The sequence below is a fragment of the Arachis stenosperma genome, chromosome 6 (assembly GCF_014773155.1).
Source record: "Arachis stenosperma cultivar V10309 chromosome 6, arast.V10309.gnm1.PFL2, whole genome shotgun sequence".
NCBI lineage: Eukaryota > Viridiplantae > Streptophyta > Magnoliopsida > Fabales > Fabaceae > Arachis > Arachis stenosperma.
Genome location: NC_080382.1, coordinates 90307122 through 90328302, shown reverse-complemented (window position 1 = coordinate 90328302; position 21181 = coordinate 90307122). Strand labels below are relative to the sequence as shown.

Below are 21181 nucleotides of genomic sequence, written 5' to 3'. Positions count from 1 at the left end.
TTACATACAATCTCTTAATTTCCACTACGTTAATTTATAATCATTTGACTGCCCATTCCCCAAACTCTAAATTTCTCGGAAAAACCCCTGACCAATAAATAGCACTCTCTTAGCAACTCATAGGGAGACAACCTGGGAATTCTACTCCCAATATTTTATTCTTAATTTGTGACAAACCCCTTTTAAATTGATAAGCAGAACTTTCGCGGGTTAAGAACTATACATGCAACGCTATCCTTATTATAAATTCTTAATCGGTAATTTTTCACCCGTCAGTAGGCATGGGTTCTTGGATCCCGAGCCTCTTCATTAGTGATGATGGCATGAGATTGATACTTGCTCCAAGATCACATAGGGCATTCTTGATGCAAGTTTCTCCAATGGTGCGGGGTATCAAAAAACTCCCAGGATTTTGTAGTTTCTCTGGCAAGTTTCTCAGGATAACTGCACTACATTCTTCAGTGAGGAAAAGTGTGTTTGCCTCCCTCCAATCCCTTTTGTGGTTCATTATGTCCTTCATAAACTTGGCATAGGAGGGTATCTGCTCAAGGACTTCAGCAAATGGGATTTTGATCTCAAGCCTCTTGAGGATATCCCGAAATTTGGCAAATTACTCATCCTTCTCTGTCTTATGGAGTTTCTGAGGATATGGTAGTCTGGCTTTGTATTCAGGTGTCCTAAGTGGTGCAGGATGATTATCCATAGTGGCTGAGGGAGGGTTGTCATCTTGTCTTGGTGAGACGTTTCCTGAACTGACATGTGTATGGTCTCTCATATCTGGGCATTGAATGCCACTATTGGTCCTTTCTTGGCGTTGAACGCTAGTCTTACCCCCTTCTGGGTGTTGGACGCCACTGCTAGTCCTTTCTTGGCATTCAGTGCCCCTGTTGGTTCCTTGAGTTACTGCTTGTTCATCTTTTGCTATTTCCTCTTCTTCTTGCTTTCTACTGTTCTGGGGTTGGGTGCTCAGAGTTCTTCCACTTCTTAATTGGATAGCTTGACACTCTTCTCTTATCTATTTAGATATTTACTGTTTAATCTGGTTCAACTGTGCATCCATATTCTAGTTGAAGGCTTGGGTTTCCTACAATACTTCTTGCAAGCTTAGCATTTGTTGTGTGAGAAGGTGCAGCTACTGGGTTAATGATTCATTTAATTCTGAAGTGGTAGATTCAGTGGACACTATCTTAACTTCTCTTTTCATTAAGGTATCACGGGATGAGTATAGATACTGATTATTGGTGACTGTCTCAATGGTTCATTAGCTTCTTCAACTATCTTTTTCATGTGTATTAAACCACCAGCTGAGTTATCTAGGGACATCTTGGTCATGTCTGAGATTCCATAATAGAAAATGTCCAGCTTAACCCACTCTGAAAACATCTCCGTGGCACATTTCCTGAGCATCATACTATACCTCTCCCAAGCATCATGAAGAGATTCATTATCTTCTTGTTTGAAGGTTTGAATATCTAGTCTCAGCTTGGTCAGCTTCTTTGGGGGAAGCATTGATTCAAAAATTTGTCCACCAGCTTACTCCATGCGTTCAGACTTGCCTTGGGCTGAGCATCCAACCATCTCTTTTCTTGGCCTTTTACAATGAATGGAAAGAGCAGTAGCCTATAGACATCCTGGTCTATCCTACTATTTCTTACTGTGTCAGATATCCGCAAGAAATTGGCAAGAAATTCTATGGGCTCTTCTTGCGAAAGTCCATTAAACTGGCAGTTTAGCTGCACTAGAGTGATTAGCTATGGGTTGAGCTCAAAATTGTCTACTCTAATATAAGGTACACAAATTCTCCTTCTATAAAAGTCAAGAGTGGGAGCTGTATAAGACCCCAAATTTCTTCTGGATTGTGCATTCTCAATTGGTTCCCCATGGTGAACTCTTCCTGTTCTTGCACACACAAACAAGGAGCAGAGCAAAGAAAAGATGGGGGTCTCTATGTCAAAGTATAGAGAGCTCCCAGTGATACGTCCTAAAAAGAATTAATCTTAAGAATTTTTGAAAGTTAAGACTTAAAAAGAGAAAGAGTTTTAAAATATTTTTGGAATTAAAAAAGAAAACAAAAGGAATAAATCCTGAACTTAAAAATTTTTGAAATCAAATCACACTAATTTCAAAAATTTAACAAGAAAACACTAAAAAATAATAAACTTAAATTTTTTTTTGAAATCAAACGCGCAAAATAGCAAGAATAATTCGAACACTAAGAAAGAAACCAAGAACAATTTTCAAAAAATCAATAAAGGAAAATTAACAAAAAACTAAGAGGACATCAAACTTAAGACTTGACACAAGACTTAAACAAAAGAAAAAGATGACTAAAGATAAAAGTTTTTTTTTGAAAAATTTATAAAAAGAAAATAAGAAACATAATAAAAAGAAAAACAGTAAAAGGTACCTAATCTAAGCTGCAAGACAACTGATAGTTTGTCAATCTCGAAGAATCCCTGGCAATGGCACCAAAAACTTGGTGCGCGAAATTGAACTCGCACAACTTCACCGGCAAGTGCACAAGGTCGTCCAAGTAATACTTCAGGTGAGTGAGGGTCGATCCCACGAGGATTGTTGGATTGAGCAAGCTGTGGTTATCCTGCAGATCTTAGTCAGGCGAATAGAAGGATAGCTGTTGTTGTTGAATGCGCATAAAAGAAAGCAGTAAAGAATTAACGTGAAAACAATATTAAGAAATCAGTTAAGACTTTGGAGATGCTTTATCTTTCTGGATCAATACGCCTTACTGGCTACTTCAACAATGAATGATTCATTCTATGTCAAAGTTGTTAGTGATTAACTCATGTTCTCTCATCAAGTTAATCTCCCATAAACCATAGCAAAGCTATCAGAGATTAACTCATGGTCGTTCACTATGGCCGAGGATGAAGCCCACACAATTCATTCTCCTTTATGATCCTACTCAAAACGCCACAGACAAGGTCAGATCTTCTGGATTGGAGAATGATGCTTTATGATTTTAGCCTTAGCGCCATAAGAACCTCATCACCCATAACTAACCGGATTATATATCACGTATCCTTGATAAGCCCAGATGAATTATTGGTTTAGGTGATGTATTCTCAAGCTTTATCTCAATACTATCCGGGTCAGGACTTATAAAGAACTCATGTAGAGATAAGGACATACCTAACTCATTTGGATGAAGAAGGACAATACATCATAGAATAGAATCAAACATATATTGAAATAAAAACAGTAATATTATTAATCCATAGGAATCAGCAGAGCTCCTAACCATAACCTAGGAGGTTTAGTTGCTCATAATTTATAGAGAAAACTTAGATCTAAAAAGTATGATACCTGTTCTCAGATGCACGATCTCCTCTTTTTATAAGAGATGCTAACTCTAAGAAACGTCAAATTTAAATTAAAAATTACAAAGATAAACTAAACTAAGCTAAAGAGTGTGAAAATCTACTTTGGGCCCACTTTGGTCTTGTGCTCGTCTAAGCCTGGTGTTCAACTTGGAGAATGGGCGTTGAACACCAGTTAGGGTGGTGAACTCGTGCTCTCTTGGTCCCTTGGTGGCGTTGAACGCTAGTCTTGGGCGTTCAACGCTGGGCTTTGATCCCTCTTGGGCGTTGAACGCCAGATGTGGCCATTTAACGCCAGTTATGGGCAGTGATCTAGAAAAGAAGTATAGACTATAATATATTTCTAAAAAGCTCTAAAATTTTCCTTTTCAACGCTATTGAGAGCGCATTAATTGAGCCTCTGTAACTCAAGATATGCTCATTGGAGGGCACAGAGGTCAGGATTTGACAGCATCTGCTATCCTTTCTTTCTCTTTGAACAAGATGTTGCTAATTCTACCATTTTTGCTCAAAAGTCACCTAATATCATAGGAAAAATACAAAAACTCAAAGTAGAATCCAAAAAATGAATTTTTGCACTAATACATACTTAAACCTACTTAAAACTTAATAAAATCTACTGAAAACACTAGGAAAATGCAATGAAAAAGCGTATAAGATATTCACTTATCAGTCATCTTTAGCTTGTGCACCCCTCTTACATGACATTAAAATTCTTATCAGAAGTTTTAATAAGATCTTTTGGAAGCATACTCTGCATGAGGCCAATTGTGTTGCGGACCACCTTGCCAAGAATTGACAAAATCTACCCCTGGGCATGCATGTCTTCAACTGCACACCTTTTGACATCATCCATTTTTAGCTTTGGATAGCTTTGGCACTTTTAGGCTAAGAGGATGTAGTTAGTATTTTCTTCTGGCTTCTTTTTGTCTTTGTTTTGCTTTGCTTCTCCCTTCTCTATCTCTGGGATCCCCCTTTGCTCACAAAAAAAAGGCTTAAAAAATACTAATAGAGTGTCTGGAAATTCTATGGAATTCAATTTTAGTGTTTGAAACAAAAATAATTAAATTAGTTTAGATGATACTCAATTCAATTTCATTGTGTTTTTTCTAAAATCAATTCCAATCCAAATAAGTCTGATTTAGAATTCCATTTCATTAGAATTTCATTTAAAACTTAAAATATCTAAAATGTTCTTAATAATCTAATTACTTCTTCTTAACCTTCCTCACTTACTTTTTGCCAACACCTTTCACCTTTCAACACATACCCTCTCTTCTCTCAACACTTTTATTCTCTTTTCCTTTCTTTCTCTTTTTTTTAACTTACTTAATATATACCATTTTTTCTGGAAGATCTACTATGTATAATTAAAAAAAATATTCATGCATGTATAAATTTTACATATTTGACTTAGACTAATGACACCAAACATTTACCAATCTGCTACATCTGAATATTTCAAATAAAGTTGTGTCAATCATGACACTAGCAAAAATGGCATAATTTTATCTTTTTAATGATATTAATTGATCACTAATTTATTATAATTTGTTGTTAATAACTAATTTTTTAACTTGCTATATCATTTGACTACTCAATAATTGGTTCTTAATAGTTCATATTTCTTTTTTGTTGTTGGGTTTGTCGTTGGAATCAACGATAGAAAACTATTTAAATTTTTTTCAATTAATAACATTTTTTATAAATTAATGTCTTTTGTAAGAACCAGAGTTTTTTCCGTAAAACCGTCTTAATAAAATAATAATTTAATTATCCGAAATAGGTTCAAAAATATAGAAATGATATTTTGAAAATAAAAAGGTGAAATTTAATTTCAATAATTTTTCTTAGTTGGAAATGTATCTTTTGCGAAAGATTTTTTTGTAAAAATGCGTACCGGTGCTTAAGCCGGCAATACCGGCTCTAGTCTGTACGATACCACGTATTTTTGGAAAATAAAATTTTGGAAATTTAATTTAATGTTTTGAAAGGACAAAAGTAATTTAGAATTTAAAACCTGGCGCTAATATTAAAGGTTTTGACCCAAAGTGGGCCAAACGCTAACGGGTTAGACCAGATTCAAACAGGACCCAAGGCCCAACATATATAAACCCATTAATGAGCCAAATCAGCTTATTCCACCCCAAAATAAGAGAAAGGGGCACTGCTGCCGGGTGAGAGAAGGGAGGAAGAAGGTTACTATTCACACTCTCACTCTTTTGCTTGTAACTTGACTTATAGAGCTCCGATTGATGAGCCATTTATGGCCACACGTCACTCTCGCTGAACCCGTCATTTTTAACTAAGTTTTGTAGGTAAGAAGTCTAAACTCATACTCCAATTTTCTGCCCTAGCATTTTCACATTTTTTGTTATAGTTTTTTAGTAGATTTTGTGATTTTGTTTATTTAGGGGTGATCTAGCATTCAAATATTGCTGGGTTTTGCACCTAATCACATTGGGTAAGATAAGGTCTCACTAAACCTTTGTGTTTAGTTATTTTGTGAACCCTAGGTTTGATGTTTTGTATGTTATATGATGTTAGATTGAGGTTTGGTGTTTGTTGGAGTAAGCTTGATGGTTTTGGAGCTTTGAGTTTGAGCTTGGTGTTTTGAGTTGCGTGGGAATCGGCCAAAGTATAGTTTCGGTTTTCTTTATGTAATATGTAATGTTTCTGGACACTTAGGCTAGTGGACCTTAGAATAGGATTGAATGAATGCTGATTGATGATGATTGTTGATGTTGATTGTTGGTATTTAATGACTATAAAAGTGGATGATGAATGTTGTGATTTATTGTTGTTAATGAGGAGTGTTGATATTGTTGATAAATTGATGCTTGGATTGATAAGTGTTGAAGAAGTTGATAAATTGGGATATTAAGATTTGGATGTTGTATAGTCGAATAATGATGGAATTTAGAAACTTTGATATGATTTAGGTTGAATTTAGATGATGATGAATAATGATTTTGATGGTGTAGAAGAGTATAATTGGGAGGTTATTAATGGTTGAGTTTGAGGAATGAATAGTATATACTTTTGTGTTGTTTTGGTATTGTTTGAGTGGTGAGTAGTTTAGTTTTGAATTGAGAGTTTAGGTAAAGTTGAGTTTTTAGTGTTTTTGGTAAAAATGGGTTTTAGGCCAACTTTGGTGGATCATATCTTTAGCTACAGTTTTTGAAATTGATTGAATTTTGCATCAAATCAAAGACAATTCAAAGTGCTTTAAAACGGTATAGATTTTGTAGAAATCTGAATTTTGTAGAGAAAGATATGATCATTGGAAGTTGGTGTCAAAAATCTGATTTCTGTGATGTTGCGGAAATTGTAAGTTCTGGTTTGTGTGCGCAAGCATACTGCTGTGCGCGTCCTCTGAACAGGGGCCACATTCTTACTTGTGCGCACGCACACCCTATGATTTTCAGAAAACATGCGTACGCACACACTGGTGCTCACGCACATACAAGGATATGCCTACTGTTGAAAGCGATCGCACACTCTAGTGCGCACACCCACCCTGCGAAATTTGCAAGTTGTGCGTACGCACAACATTGTGTGCACGCACACGATGAGAAGTGCCTTCCTATAAGGGCGTTTGCACGTATCTATGCATGAACTCAAATGAAAACTTTGACATTCTATGCGTATGCACACTTTGTGAAAACTCTCTTGGGAGTGTGTACGCACAACCCTATGCGTACGCACAACCCTATGCGTACGCACAACCCTATGCGTACGCACACAAAGCTTCATTTGAAACTTAGACATTTATTTTATCTTAATTTTATATTCCATCCAATTGTGTTTTTAGTTTCTTGGGGCCAAGCAATGGTTTAATTTTGGTGTTGTGATGAGCGGATATTTTATACGCTTTTTGACATCATTTTCATATAGTTTTTATTTTAGTTTTTATAAGCTTTAGTGTTAAATTCAAATCTTTGGATTCTACTATGAGTTTTTGTGTTTTTGGGAAATTTCAAGTAATTTCTGGCTGAAATTGAGGAGTTGGAGCAGAAGTCTGATTCAGAGACAGAGAAAGCACTACAAATGTTGTCCAAATCTAACATGCCTGCATTAAGAAGAGCTTTTCTGGAGCTACAGAAGTCCAAATGGAGCGCTCTCAATGGCTATGGAAAGCTGACATCCAGATCTTTCCAGAAATAGATAATAGTTCATACTTTGCTTCGAATTAGAAGGTCCAAAACTGGCGTCCAACGCCAGCTTTCTGCCATCTTTCAGGCGTCCAGCGCCCAAAGAGCAGAGGCCAACGTCCAAAGGCCCAGAGAGGACCCCCTAGCTGGCATTCCACTCCCAAGGAACCTCATAGCATATGAATCTCATCAAAGCTCAGCCCAAACACTCACAAAAAGGGGCCCCATAAGTGGATTTTAGCACTAAATAGACTATTTTGCCCTTATTAGTCAATTATTTAGTATTTAAGAGTTATTTTACACAATGTCTTCAGACCTCTTTTGGAGGATACACATTATTTTCATTTTTCCTCTGTATTTTACTATCAGTATGAGTTTCTAAACTTTCTAGGTTGAAGGGAGGAGCCCTGTTGAGTCCTATGAATTAATAAAAGTACTATTATTTCTTCTTCGATCCGTGTTTGATCTATCTCTAAGATGTATATCCCGATCTTCATCGTGGTGAACAGGACGATCTAAAAAATTGGCTCTGTTCATAACATTAAGACGAACGTGCCTGACAAACACCCGCGTCTACTTGGGTTCGTGTGAGTACCTGGAAGAAAAGCACGCACCAAGAGCTATGTTTATACATCTCTCAGACGGTTAATCCACGACTTCGTTGGGGAATTCTCAAGACACCTGTTCAGCCAATTTTTGGGGAGATTAGGGTCTCTGTGGTATAGGCTAGAATCAAAGAAGTAGCGTTCTCTAATCCGAAAAAATCGACCTTGACTATGGCATTTTGAGTCGGATCACACAGAAAATGACTTGCTAAGCGCTTCACCCTCCATTGGATTGAATGACCACGGCTGATGGCCACGGCCAACGGTGTTCAGTCTGTAGCAGAAGAGATCAATGACCACAGGCAATGGCTTTGATCACTTACAGCCTGTCATAGAAGAAGATCATTCACAAGCAAAGCAGACAGTAGTACCAGAGTTACTTCAGAAAGAGAAAGCAACTCCAACTCTCAACTCTATTCCTATCATTTATCCAAGCATTTATGACATATAATTATTCAAGATTTACATAATATTCCAACTACCTTCGGAGTCCACCTGACTAAGACTTGCAAGACAACCATAGCTTGCATCAAGCCACAATCCTCATGAGATCGACCTTGACTCACTCAGGTATTACTTGGATGACCCAATGCACTTGCTGGTACTGCTGCTATACGAAATAGTGTGGATTTTGCATGCACACGCACCAAGTTTTTGGCACCGTTACCGAGGATTGTTGAGTTTGAACAAACTATCGGATTGTCCTTCTCCCTATATCAGGTACTTTATTTTATTTTATTTTATTTGAGTCTTTTATGTTGTTTTCTTCTTCCTCAATTTTCGAAAATTCTAAAATTTTTTCAAAAGTTTTTTTCTTTTCATTGTTCAATTTGTGTTCTTCTTGAGTCTTTGATTTTTGCAAGAGTATAACTTTGATTAAAGTCTTTTATTTTTATTTTCTTTTTCCTCAAATTTTCAAAAATTTCAAAATCTTTTTCAAAAATATTTTTCTTTTCTTTGTTTAATTCATGTTCTTGGTTTTTGTCCTGCATGTTCATACTTTTCAATTACAAAAATTTTAAAACTTTTCAAAAAACCTTTTTCATATAGTTTATTTTTGGCATCCTCAGAATTGTCTTTGAGTCCTTCTTTCAATTTTTTTTTAAAATAATTTTCTTTGTTTAAATCTTGTTTCAATTTTTAAGTTTAATGTTTTCTTGTTTAGTTTCTTGTGTTTTCGGAAAATTTAATTTTGGTTTTCTAAAAATTTTCAAGTTTGGTGTTCTTTTTATGTTCTTGTGTTCTTTGAGTCTTTAAATTTTGTTCTTAGTATTTTTGTGTTTCTTCAAAGTGTTCTTGAGTCTTGTATGTGTTTTGATATTAAAATTTTTAAGTTTGGTATCCCTTGGTGTTTTCTTCCAAATTTTCGAAAACCAAGGGTGCTAGATCTAAAAATTTTAAATCTTGTGTCTTTTATGTGTTTTTCTCTTTCATCAATAAACTAAAAAATAAAAAAATATCTTTTCTAACTTAATTTCAATTTAATTTTCGAATTTTTTTCATTAAAGTCCATATTTCAATTTTAAATTTTTGTCTTATCATATCTTAGTTGTCAAGTTTTCAAAAAATCAAATTTTTCAAAATTAAAAATCATATTTTTTTCAAAAAGTTCTTATCTTTCAAAATCTTATCATATCTTTTTCAAAATTCAAAAATTTTATTTTATCATTTTCAAATTTCAATTTTTAAAATCTTATCTTTTTCTAATTTTAAATTTCAATTTCAAATCTTTTCTTATCTTATCTTCTATCTTATTTTTTTTAAATTTAAATTTTTTCTTAATTAATTCTTATCTTCTTCTCTCTTATCTTTTTCAAAACCACCTAACTAACTCTCTTCTCTCTTAAATTTTTGAAAATTTCTCTCTCTTTTCTCTCTTCTATTTTCAAAAATTCACTAACCAATTTTAAAATATTTTTAAATTATTAACCATATTTTCAAAAATTAATTAATTAATTAATTAATTAAATAAACAAAAAATATTTTAATTCTTATCTACTCTTTCTATTTATACTACTCTTCTTCTCACATCTCTATTACTCAAAACTCTCATATCCCTATTTATTCTTCTACCTCAACTTTTTTATCTTCTTTCCTTTCTTATTCACATCTCACTTAGAGCTTCTTGCCAATTGGCACAGAAAGCTTTCTTGTGATTTCTTTTCCATCTTCTTCTATCTCCTTTTATTTACTTCTATCTTCTTTTTTTAAGGTAATCTTCTTCTACTTCTTTCATTTATTTTTATTTTTATTTTCTTTCTTCTTCTTCTTTCTTCTATTCTGACTCTAAGGAGGAGCTTCTTGTCTATTGGAAGTCTCTTTCTTTTCTTTCTTTTTTTGGCTTCTTGTTTATGACCAGCAACAAGGATAAAGAACCCCTCTTGACTCTTGATCCTGAACCTAAGAAGACTGTAAGGAGGCATTTACAACAAGCTAAAGCACAAAACTCCAGAAGAGACCTTTCAGAAAGTTTTGAACAAGAACTGGGGGATATGGCTGAACCACAAGAGGAGCCTAGAAAGGTCCTTGGTGACTTCACCATGCCTACCTCTGACTTTTATGGCAGAAGCATTGCTATACCTACTATTGGAGCTAACAATTTTGAGCTTAAGCCTCAATTAGTCTCTCTTCTGCAACAGAACTTCAAATTCCATGGATTTTCATTAGAAGAGCTACATCAGTTCTTAGTAAAATTTTTATAGATCTGTGATACTGTAAAGACTAATGGAGTTAATCCTGAAGTCTATAAGCTGATGCTCTTTCCCTTTGCTTTAAGAGACAGAGATAAGTTCTGGTTGGATGCTCAACCTAGGGAGAGTATTGACTCTTGGGAAAAGCTAGTTAATGCTTTTCTTGCTAAATTCTTTCCTCCTTAAAAGATGAGCAAGATTAGAGTGGAAGTTCAAACCCTCAAACAAAGAGAAGATAAATTCCTCTATGAAGTTTCAGAAAGATACAAGCAATTGATTAGGAGATGTCCTCCTAACATGCTCTCAGAGTGGTCCATCATAGGCGTGTTCTATGATGGTTTGTCTGAGATGTCCAAAATTTTATTGGACAGCTATGCAGGTGGATCTCTCCATTTGAAGAAAATGCCTGTAGAAGCAAGAGATCTCATTGAGATGGTTGCAAGCAACCAATTCATGTACACCTCTGAGAGGAATCCTGAAAACCATTGTACCTTTTAGAAGAAAGAGGTTCATAAAGTTGAGACTCTGAATGCCATCCTGGCTCAAAATAAGATCTTGACCCAACAGGTCAACATGACCTCTCAACATCTTACTGGGATGCAAACTGCACCTGGTAGTAATCAAGAAGCTTCTTTTGAAGAAGAAGCCTATGATCCTGATCAACTCACCATGGAAGAGGTGAATTACATGGGAGAAGCCTATGGAAACACTTACAACCCTTCATGTAGGAATCATCCTAACCTCTCATAGAAGGATCAACAGAAACTTCAGCAAGGTTTCAATCAAGGAGGTAGGAACCAGAATAAGTTCAATAACAGACCACCATTCCCATCTTCTCAAGGGAATATGGAGACCTCTAAGCAGAGCCTTTCTGACTTAGCCACTCTAGTCTCCAGCCTCACTAAGACCACTCACAGTTTCATTAATGAAACAAGGTCCTCCATTAGAAATTTGGAGGTACAGGTTGGTCAACTGAGCAAGAGGATCCCTGAGATCCCTCCCAACAATCTTTCCAATAATACTGAGGTTAATCCTAGAGAAGAGTTCAAGGCCATAACCATGGAGGTTGAGGCCGAATTGGAGGAGAATGGGAAGGCGTTGAACGCTAGTGAAGAAGCCTTCATTGGGCGTTCAACGCCCAACCAAGCAGCCATTCTGGTGCTGAACGTCAGTGAGGAACCCCTCACTGGGTCTTCAATGCCCACCAGCCCAGGGAAGCTGGTATTGAACGCCAACAAAGACACCCCTGCTGGGCGTTCAACGCCCAGAACGTAAGAGGGACTGGCATTTAACGCCAGTCAGGGTGGACAGCAAGGGCGTTCAACACCCAATAAGCTCACAGAGCTGGCATTGAATGCAAGTTAAAGCACACCATCCGAGTGCTTAAATCCCACTCAAGAACCCTCTATCCTAGAACCAAAGGAAGCCATAAAGACAAGTGAGGTTCCTTTGAATGCACTTCTGTAATGCATAGGTTCTGATGACTACTCATCCTCTAATGAGGATGAAGCCACTAGGGAATAGCAAATTGCTTGATACATAAGGGCTCTTGTGATGCTGAATGCCAAGCTAGTTGGTACAAAGCCTCTGGAGGAAGAACCTCTACCACTTACCAAAGAACTCCATGCTTTGGTTCAGCAAGAGCTACTTCAGAAGCTTCTAGATCCTGGACACTTTCTGATTCCTTGCACCATAGGCCCTATGACCTTTAAAAAGGCTCTGTGTAACCTAGGTTCAAGCATTAACCTCATGCCACTCTCTGTAATAGAGAAGCTAGGCATACTTAAGGTACAAGCTGCACACGTCTCTTTAGAGATGGCAGACAAGACAATGAAGAAGCCCTATGGCTTAGTAGAGGATGTCTTGGTTAAAGTTGAAAACCACTACATTTCTGTAAACTTCATAGTCTTAGACATAGGAAAGGATGAGGATGACTATGTCATCCTTGGAAGACCTTTCCTAGCCACAACTAATGCTATCATTGATGTGGCTAAAGGAGAACTAACCCTAAAGTTAGGGAAGGATCACATCCTATTCAAGATGCCTCATCCAACCTCTCCTCTAAAAAGGAGATAACAGTACAACACCTAGTGTGCCAACCCTCTCTTTCTATGCAGAGCTCTGTAAAGCCCCTAGACATCAATTCTAAGTTTAGTGTTGGGCAGCCCTCAACAAGCTCTAAGCACAAAGGTACTAAAAAGAAAGTACCTAAAGGCTGGAGGGACAAGAAGGCCCCTACTGAAGGCCTCTCACCTAGCATGAGAGTCGTCTTCACTAAGAAGCCAGTCTTACCACATACAGTGAGCCGTGTCCTATCTCTAGAGCATGTAAAGCTCATTCATGAGAGGACAGAAAGAAAATTCACTGTCAGAGGCAAAAATCTGAGCCCATACTCACCTTCATAAGGAGCTAAAGGTCAAGCTCGTGACTTTAAAAGAGCACTTGTTGGGAGGTAACCTAACTTTACTCAACCATTTATTTTCATTTTGTCTTTCCTTTCAGTTGTCAGAGTCATGATCATGTGCATCAGTCAAGAGACAGAATTTATAGCAGTGAAAATAGAACAATCCAAGAGGAGTGTCAAAGTTGAACGCCAGCCAGGAAGGCTTGCTGGGCGTTCAACGCCCCAAGAGGAAAGTATTGCTGGCATTGAATGCCAGCCAGGGAGCAGCCCCTGGGCGTTCAAATGCCAATGCAGAGAAGCAGGGAATCTGGAATTCCCTAGCTTCTCAGGACCAAGAGGTCCCATGGAAGCTCCACTTACCCTACCTTCTTTTTCCCAATTGATCATATTTGCTCGAGGACGAGTAAAACTCTTAAGTTTGGTGTTGCAAAAGCTTTGTTTGTGACTTCTACCACTCTTAAGTATAGAAGAAGAGGATGGAGCAAATTAGAGATCATGCACATGAACCTGTGCAGCCGCCTCAACAAAGACAAAGGAGTGACATTGAAGAGATTAAGCATTACGTTTGATCCTCAAGGAGGAGTAGTAGCCATCATCATCCAGATGGATTCGTTCTCCTAATCTTCTTCGCTATTATTTTTCTTTTTTTTGTCTGTTTTATTATTTGTTCTCTTGTTCTAGTTGCATGATCATTTCCATTGATGTCTTAAAAGCTGTAAAATGTTCCATATATCTCTCACCTTGCTTGAATGAAAAATTTTTATTTGAAAAAAACTGAGAGATACATGAATTTCAAGTTTTAAATAAGATTAATTTAATTAGTTTGATGTGGTGTCATTTGCTTTTGCTTTCTGAATGTATGATTAAATAGTGCATATTTAAAGTGGTAACTTTAGAATGTTGGCTCTTGAAAGAATAAGGAAAAAGGAAAAGTATTATTGTTAATCTAAAAAATCTAAAAATTGATTCTTGAAGCAAGAAAAAGCAGCAAAACGAAAAAGAAAAAGCTTGCATGCGAAAAAAAAGTGGCAAAAAATAAAAAGAAAGAAAAAAAATAAAAAGCAAGCAGAAAAAGCCAAAAGCTCTTTAAACCAAAAGGCAAGAGCAAAAAGCCAATAATCCTTTAAACAAAAAGGTAAGTGTAAAAGGGCCCAAGGCTTTGAGCATCAGTGGTTAGGAGGGCCCAAAGGAATAAAATCCTGGCCTAAGCGGCTAAACCAAGCTGTCCCTAACTATGTGCTTGTGGCATGAAGGTGTCAAATGAAAAGCTTGAGACTGAGCGGTTAAAGTCATGGTCCAAAGCAAAAAGAGTGTGCTTAAGAACTCCGGACACCTCTATCTGGGAACTCTAGCAAAGCTGAGTCAAATCATAAAAGGTTCACCCAGTTAAAGTGTCTATGGCATGAATGTATCCGGTGGTAATACTGGAAAACAGAGTGCTTAAGGTCACGACCAAGACTCAAAAAGTTGTGTTCAAGAATCAAAGCAGGCTTAACTAGAAAAGTCAATAATGTTATTTGGATTCTAAGTTCCTAAGGATGCCAACATCTTTAAGTTTCAATGGATAGTGAGATGCTAAAATTATTTAGAAGCAAAAAGTTACTAAGTCCCACTCATCTAATTTTAACTAAGCTTCATTTGAAACTTAGACATTTATTGTATCTTAATTTTCTTTTCGATCCTATTGTATTTTAAGTTTCTTAGGGATAAGCAATGGTTTAAGTTTGGTATTGTGATGAGCGGATATTTTAAACGCCTTTTGACATCATTTTCATATAGTTTTTAGTAGTTTTTATTTAGTTTTTATTAAGTTTTTATAGGTTTTAGTGTTAAATTCACATTTTTGGATTCTACTATGAGTTTTTAGGTTTTTGGGCAATTTCTGGTAATTTTTTGCTGAAATTGAGGAGCGGGAGCAGAAGTCTGATTCAAAGACAGAGAAAGCACTGCAGATGCTGTCCAGATCTGACCTGCCTTCATTCGGAAGAGATTTCTGGAGTTATAAAAGCCTAAATAGAGTGCTTTCAATGACTATGGAAAGCTGACTTCTAGAGCTTTTCAGAAATATATAATAGTTCATACTTTGCTTCGGATTAGAAGGCCCAAAACTGGCGTCCAATGCCAGCTTCCTGCCCCCTTCCAAGCATCCAGCGCCCAAAGAGCAGAGCCCAACGTCCAAAGGCCCAGAGTGGACCCCCTAGCTGGCATTCCACACCCAAGGAGACTCATAGCACGTGGATCTCATCAAAACTCAGCCCAAACACTCACTAAGTGGGCCCCAGATGTGGATTTTAGCACTAAATAGACTATTTTGCCCTTACTAGTCAATTGTTTAGTATTTAAGAGTTATTTTACACAATGTCTTCAGACCTCTTTTGGAGGATACACATGATTTTGATTTTTCCTCTGTATTTTACTTTCAATATGAGTTTCTAAACCTCCTAGGTTGAAGGGAGGAGCCTTGCTTAGTCCTATGAATTAATAAAAGTACTATTGTTTCTTCTCCGATCCGTGCTTGATCCATCTCTAAGATATATATCCCGATCTTCATTGTGGTGAATAGGACTATCTGACAAATTGGCTTTGTTCATCACATTAAGACGAATGTGCTTGATAAACACCTGCGTCTATGATGAGCGGATAATTTATACGCTTTTTGGCATTGCTTTTAGTATGTTTTTAGTATGATTTAGTTAGTTTTTGGTATATTTTTATTAGTTTTTAGTTAAAATTCACTTTTTTGGACTTTACTATGAGTTTGTGTGTTTTTCTGTGATTTCAGGTATTTTCTGGCTGAAATTGAGGGATCTGAGCAAAAATCTGATTTAGAGGCTGAAAAGGACTGCAGATGCTGTTGGATTCTGACCTCCCTGCACTCGAAGAGGATTTTCTGGAGCTACAGAAGCCCAATTGGCACGCTCTCAACGGCGTTGGAAAGTAGACATCCTGGGCTTTCCAGCAATGTATAATAATCTATACTTTGCCCGAGATTTGATGGCCCAAACCGGCATTGCAAATCAGCTTCAGAAATCCCAGCGTTTAACGCTGGAACTGGCATAGGAATTGGAGTTAAACGCCCAAACTGGCATAAAAGCTGGCGTTTAACTCCAGAAAGAGCCTCTACACGAAAATGCTTCAATGCTCAGCCCAAGCACACACCAAGTGGGCCCGGAAGTAGATTTTTCTGTCATTTACTCATTCCTGTAAACCTTAGGTTACTAGTTCACTATTAATAGGATCTTTTGACATTGTATCCGTACCTCATGACACTTTACACGTTTCTTTGTGTACTTCTTACAGCATGAGTCTCTAAACCCCATGGTTGGGGGTGAGGAGCTCAGCTGTGTCTTGATGGATTAATGCAATTACTACTGCTTCTTATTCAATCATGCTTGCTTCCGTTCTAAGATATCACTTGCTCTTAACCCGGATGAATGTGATGACCCGTGACACTCATCATATTCTCAACTATGAACGCGTGCCTGACAACCACCTCCGTTCTACTTTAGATTGAGTAGATATCTCTTGGATTCTTTAATCAGAATCTTCGTGGTATAAGCTAGAATTGATGGCGGCATTCAAGAGAATCCGGAAGGTCTAAACCTTGTCTGTGGTATTCTGAGTAGGATTCAATGATTGAATGACTGTGACGAACTTCAAACTCCTGAGGGCGGGGCGTTAGTGACAGACGCAAAAGAATCATTGGATTCTATTCTGGCCTGATTGAGAACCGACAGATGGATAGCCGTGCCGTGACAGGGTGCGTTGAACATTTCCACTGAGAGGATGGGAGGTAGCCATTGACAACGGTGAAACCCTACATACAGCTTGCCATGGAAGGAGCCTTGCGTGTTTGATGAAGAAGACGGTAGGAAAGTAGAGATTCAGAAGATGGAGCATCTCCAAAACCTCAACCTATTCTCTATCACTGCAAAACAAGTACTTATTTCATGTTCTTTTACTTTTCACAATTAATCCTGATAATTTCTGATATCCTGACTAAGATTTACAAGATAACCATAGGTTGCTTCAAGCCGACAATCTCCGTGGGATCGACCCTTACTCACGTAAGGTATTACTTGGACGACCCAGTGCACTTGCTGGTTAGTTGTGCAGAATTGCAAAAGTGTGATTGCAATTTCGTGCACCAAGTTTTTGGCGCCGTTGCCGGGGATTGTTCGAGTTTGGACAACTGACAGCTTATCTTGTTACTTAGATTAGGACTGTTTTAATTTTGTTGGTTTAGAGTCTTTTAGTTGAGTCTAGTTTCATATTTTAAGTTTGGTGTCAATTGCATGCTTTTGCTTTTCTTTTAATTTTCGATTTTGCATGTCCTTAGTCCCTTTCTGATCCGTAAAAATTCTAAGTTTGGTGTCCTCTTTGTGTTTTTCCCTTAAAAATTTTCGAAAATTAGTGTTTGATTTTCTAAAAATTTTAAGTTTGGTGTCATTTTGTTGTCTTTCTCTTTCCTCTTTTCAAAAATCAAATCTTTTTCATAAAAATTTTTCAATCATATCTTTCTAATTGCTAATCTCAAAATCTTTTTAATTAACTAATTGATTCAGTTTTCAATTTGCTTTGATCTTATTTTCTTTTAATTTTCGAATTTTGTTTTTATTTTTGTTTTTTATTTTATCGGTTAATTCAAAAAAAAAACAAAATTTATCTATTTGCAATCCATATCATTTCCCTTTATCCATTATGGACCTAAGTGGGACTGATCAGTCCAGAAGGACTCTGGGGTCATATGCCAACCCCATTACAGCTGCATATGGGAGTAGCATCTGTACACCTCCCATCAAAGCAAGCAGCTTTGAGCTAAATCCTCAACTCATTATCATAGTGCAGCAAAATTGCCAGTATTCCGGTCTTCCACAGGAAGAACCTACTGAGTTTCTGGCACAGTTCTTACAAATTGCTAACACAGTACATGATAAAGAGGTGGATCAGGATGTCTACAGACTATTACTGTTTCCATTTGCTGTAAAAGATCAAGCTAAAAGGTGGTTGAATAACCAACCTACAGCAAGCATAAAGACATGGAAACAGTTATCAGACAAATTCCTGAATCATTTTTACCCTCCAAAGAGGATGACATAGCTAAGGCTGGACATCCAAGGCTTTAAACAAGAGGATAATGAATCCCTTTATAATGCTTGGGAGAGGTATAGAGGTATGCTAAGAAAATGCCCCTCTGAAATGTTTTCAGAGTGGGTACAGTTAGACATCTTCTATTATGGGCTTACAGAAAAAGCTCAGATGTCTTTAGACCACTCAGCTGGTGGATCTATACACATGAGGAAGACAATTGAAGAGGCTCAAGAGCTTATAGACACTATTGCTAGAAACCAATATTTATACTCTAGCAATGAGTTCTCTCCAAAAGAGGAAGTCATGGCAGTAGTCACTGATCCTAGTCGTCAAGAACAGATGATTGAGCTTAATCAACAATTGCTCCTGATGACAGAACAGTTAGCAAAATTTAAAGAAATGCTCCATGAAACTAAAGTTGCTAACAAGAACATAGAACTGCAGTTGAATCAAGCAAAACAGCAGATATCTAAACAGATAATAGGAGAGTGTCAAGTAGTTCAACTGAGGAGTGGGAAGACACTGAACAACACCACTCAAAAGAGTAAAAAGTCAAATAAGGAACAATTGACATAGGATAACCAAACCGCTGTTCAAAATCCCTCTAAGGACAGTAAGAGCCCAGAGAGGAATGCTAGTGGCGTTCAAACGCCAGAAAGGGAGGGAAAGCTGACGTTAAACGCCCATTCCCTGCCCATTTCTGGCATTCAAACGCCAGAAAAGGGGGAAAAGTTGGCGTTTAACGCCCATTTTCCACCCAATCCTGGCGTTCAGACGCCAAGGGAGGATCAGACACCTGAGAGTGCTGACAGTAATCCCTCTAAAAAGGATTCTTCAACCACTTCTATACGGAACAAGCCTGCAGCAACTAAGGTTGAAGAATATAAAGCCAAAATGCCTTATCCTCAGAAACTCCGCCAAGCGGAGCAGGATAAGCAATTTGCCCGCTTTGCAGATTATCTAAGGACTCTTGAAATAAAGATTCCGTTTGCAGAGGCACTTGAGCAAATACCTTCTTATGCTAAGTTCATGAAAGAGATCTTAAGTCATAAGAAGGATTGGAGAGAAACTGAAAAAGTATTTCTCACTGAAGAATGCAGTGCAGTCATTCTGAAAAACTTACCAGAAAAGCTTCAAGATCCAGGAAGCTTTATGATACCATGCACATTAGAAGGCGCTCGCACCAAGACAGCCCTATGTGATCTTGGAGCAAGCATCAATCTAATACCTGCATCCACTATCAGAAAGCTTGGGTTGACTGGAGAAGTCAAACCAACCCAGATATGCCTCCAACTTGCTGATGGCTCCATTAAACATCCATCAGGCATAATAGAGGATATGATTGTCAAGGTTGGGCCGTTTGCCTTTCCAACTGACTTTGTGGTGCTGGAAATGGAGGAGCACAAGAGTGCAACTCTCATTCTAGGAAGACCTTTCCTAGCAACTGGACGAACTCTCATTGATGTACAAAAAGGGAAAGTAACCCTGAGAGTCAATGAGGATGAGTTCAAGTTGAATGCTGTGAAAGCTATGCAGCATCCAGACACACCAAATGACTGCATGGGCGCTGACATTATTGACTCTTTGGTGGAAGAGATCAATATGACTGAAAGCCTAGAATTAGAGCTTGAAGACATCTTCAAGGATGCTCAACCTGATCAAGAAGAACCACAGGAAACAAAGGAATTTTCGAAAATTCCTCAGGAGGAGGATAAGCCTCCCAAACCTAAACTCAAACCACTACCACCATCCCTGAAGTATGCATTTCTGGGAGAGGATGACACTTTTCCAGTGATTATAAGCTCTGCTTTGAATCCACAGGAAGAGGAAGCACTAATTCAAGTGCTAAGGACACACAAGACAGCTCTTGGGTGGTCCATAAGTGATCTTAAGGGCATTAGCCCAGCTACATGCATGCACAAGATCCTGTTGGAGGATAATGCCAAACCAGTGGTCCAACCACAGAGGAGGCTAAATCCAGCCATGAAGGAGGTGGTGCAGAAAGAGGTCACTAAATTACTAGAGGCTGGGATTATTTATCCTATTTCTGATAGCCCCTGGGTGAGCCCTGTCCAGGTTGTCCCCAAAAAGGGAGGCATGACAGTGGTTCATAATGAAAAAAATGAACTGGTTCCTACAAGAACAGTCACAGGGTGGCGTATGTGTATTGACTACAGAAGGCTCAATACAGCCACCAGAAAGGATCATTTTCCTTTACCATTCATAGACCAAATGCTAGAAAGACTAGCTGGTCATGATTATTACTGCTTTTTGGATGGCTATTCAGGTTACAACCAAATTGCAGTAGATCCTCAGGACCAAGAGAAAACAGCATTTACTTGCCCTTCTGGCGTGTTTGCCTACAGGAGGATGCCTTTTGGTCTGTGTAATGCTCCTGCAACCTTTCAGAGATGCATGCTATCCATCTTCTCTGATATGGTGGAGAAATTTCTTGAAGTCTTCATGGATGACTTCTCAGTATATGGAGACTCATTCAGCTCCTGTCTTAACCACCTATCACTTGTCCTGAAAAGGTGCCAAGAGACTAACCTGGTTTTAAACTGGGAGAAATGTCACTTTATGGTGACTGAAGGAATTGTCCTTGGACACAAAATTTCAAGCAGGGGAATAGAGGTGGATAAGGCAAAGGTAGAGGTAATCGAAAAATTACCACCACCTGCCAATGTTAAGGCAATCAGAAGCTTTCTGGGGCATGCAGGATTCTACAGAAGGTTTATAAAGGATTTTTCGAAAATTGCAAAACCTTTGAGTAACCTGCTAGCTGCTGACACACCATTTGTGTTTGACACACAGTGTCTGCAGGCATTTGAGACCCTGAAAGCTAAGCTGGTCACAGCACCAGTCATCTCTGCACCAGATTGGACATTACCATTTGAAC

At 37.8% G+C, this 21181-nt stretch overlaps 1 protein-coding gene across 1 annotated transcript; it reads left to right on the top strand.

The window, feature by feature from the left end:
- Positions 1–11360: 11360 nt before the first annotated feature.
- Positions 11361–12863, top strand: LOC130934272 (uncharacterized). The gene is made up of 3 exons (XM_057863859.1): positions 11361–11511; positions 11629–12008; positions 12357–12863. The coding sequence occupies exons 1-3, from the start codon at positions 11361–11363 to the stop codon at positions 12861–12863; spliced, it is 1038 nt and encodes a 345-aa protein (XP_057719842.1).
- Positions 12864–21181: the final 8318 nt, after the last annotated feature.

Bases quoted from the DNA above. Each gene is read 5' to 3' on its own strand.
- LOC130934272 (XM_057863859.1), top strand. From the start codon at position 11,361: ATGACCTCTCAACATCTTACTGGGATGCAAACTGCACCTGGTAGTAAT. The intron at 11,512-11,628 runs GTAGGAATCATC...CATCTTCTCAAG, and splicing joins AAACACTTACAACCCTTCAT to GGAATATGGAGACCTCTAAG. The intron at 12,009-12,356 runs GTATTGAACGCC...CTGAATGCCAAG, and splicing joins CCACCAGCCCAGGGAAGCTG to CTAGTTGGTACAAAGCCTCT.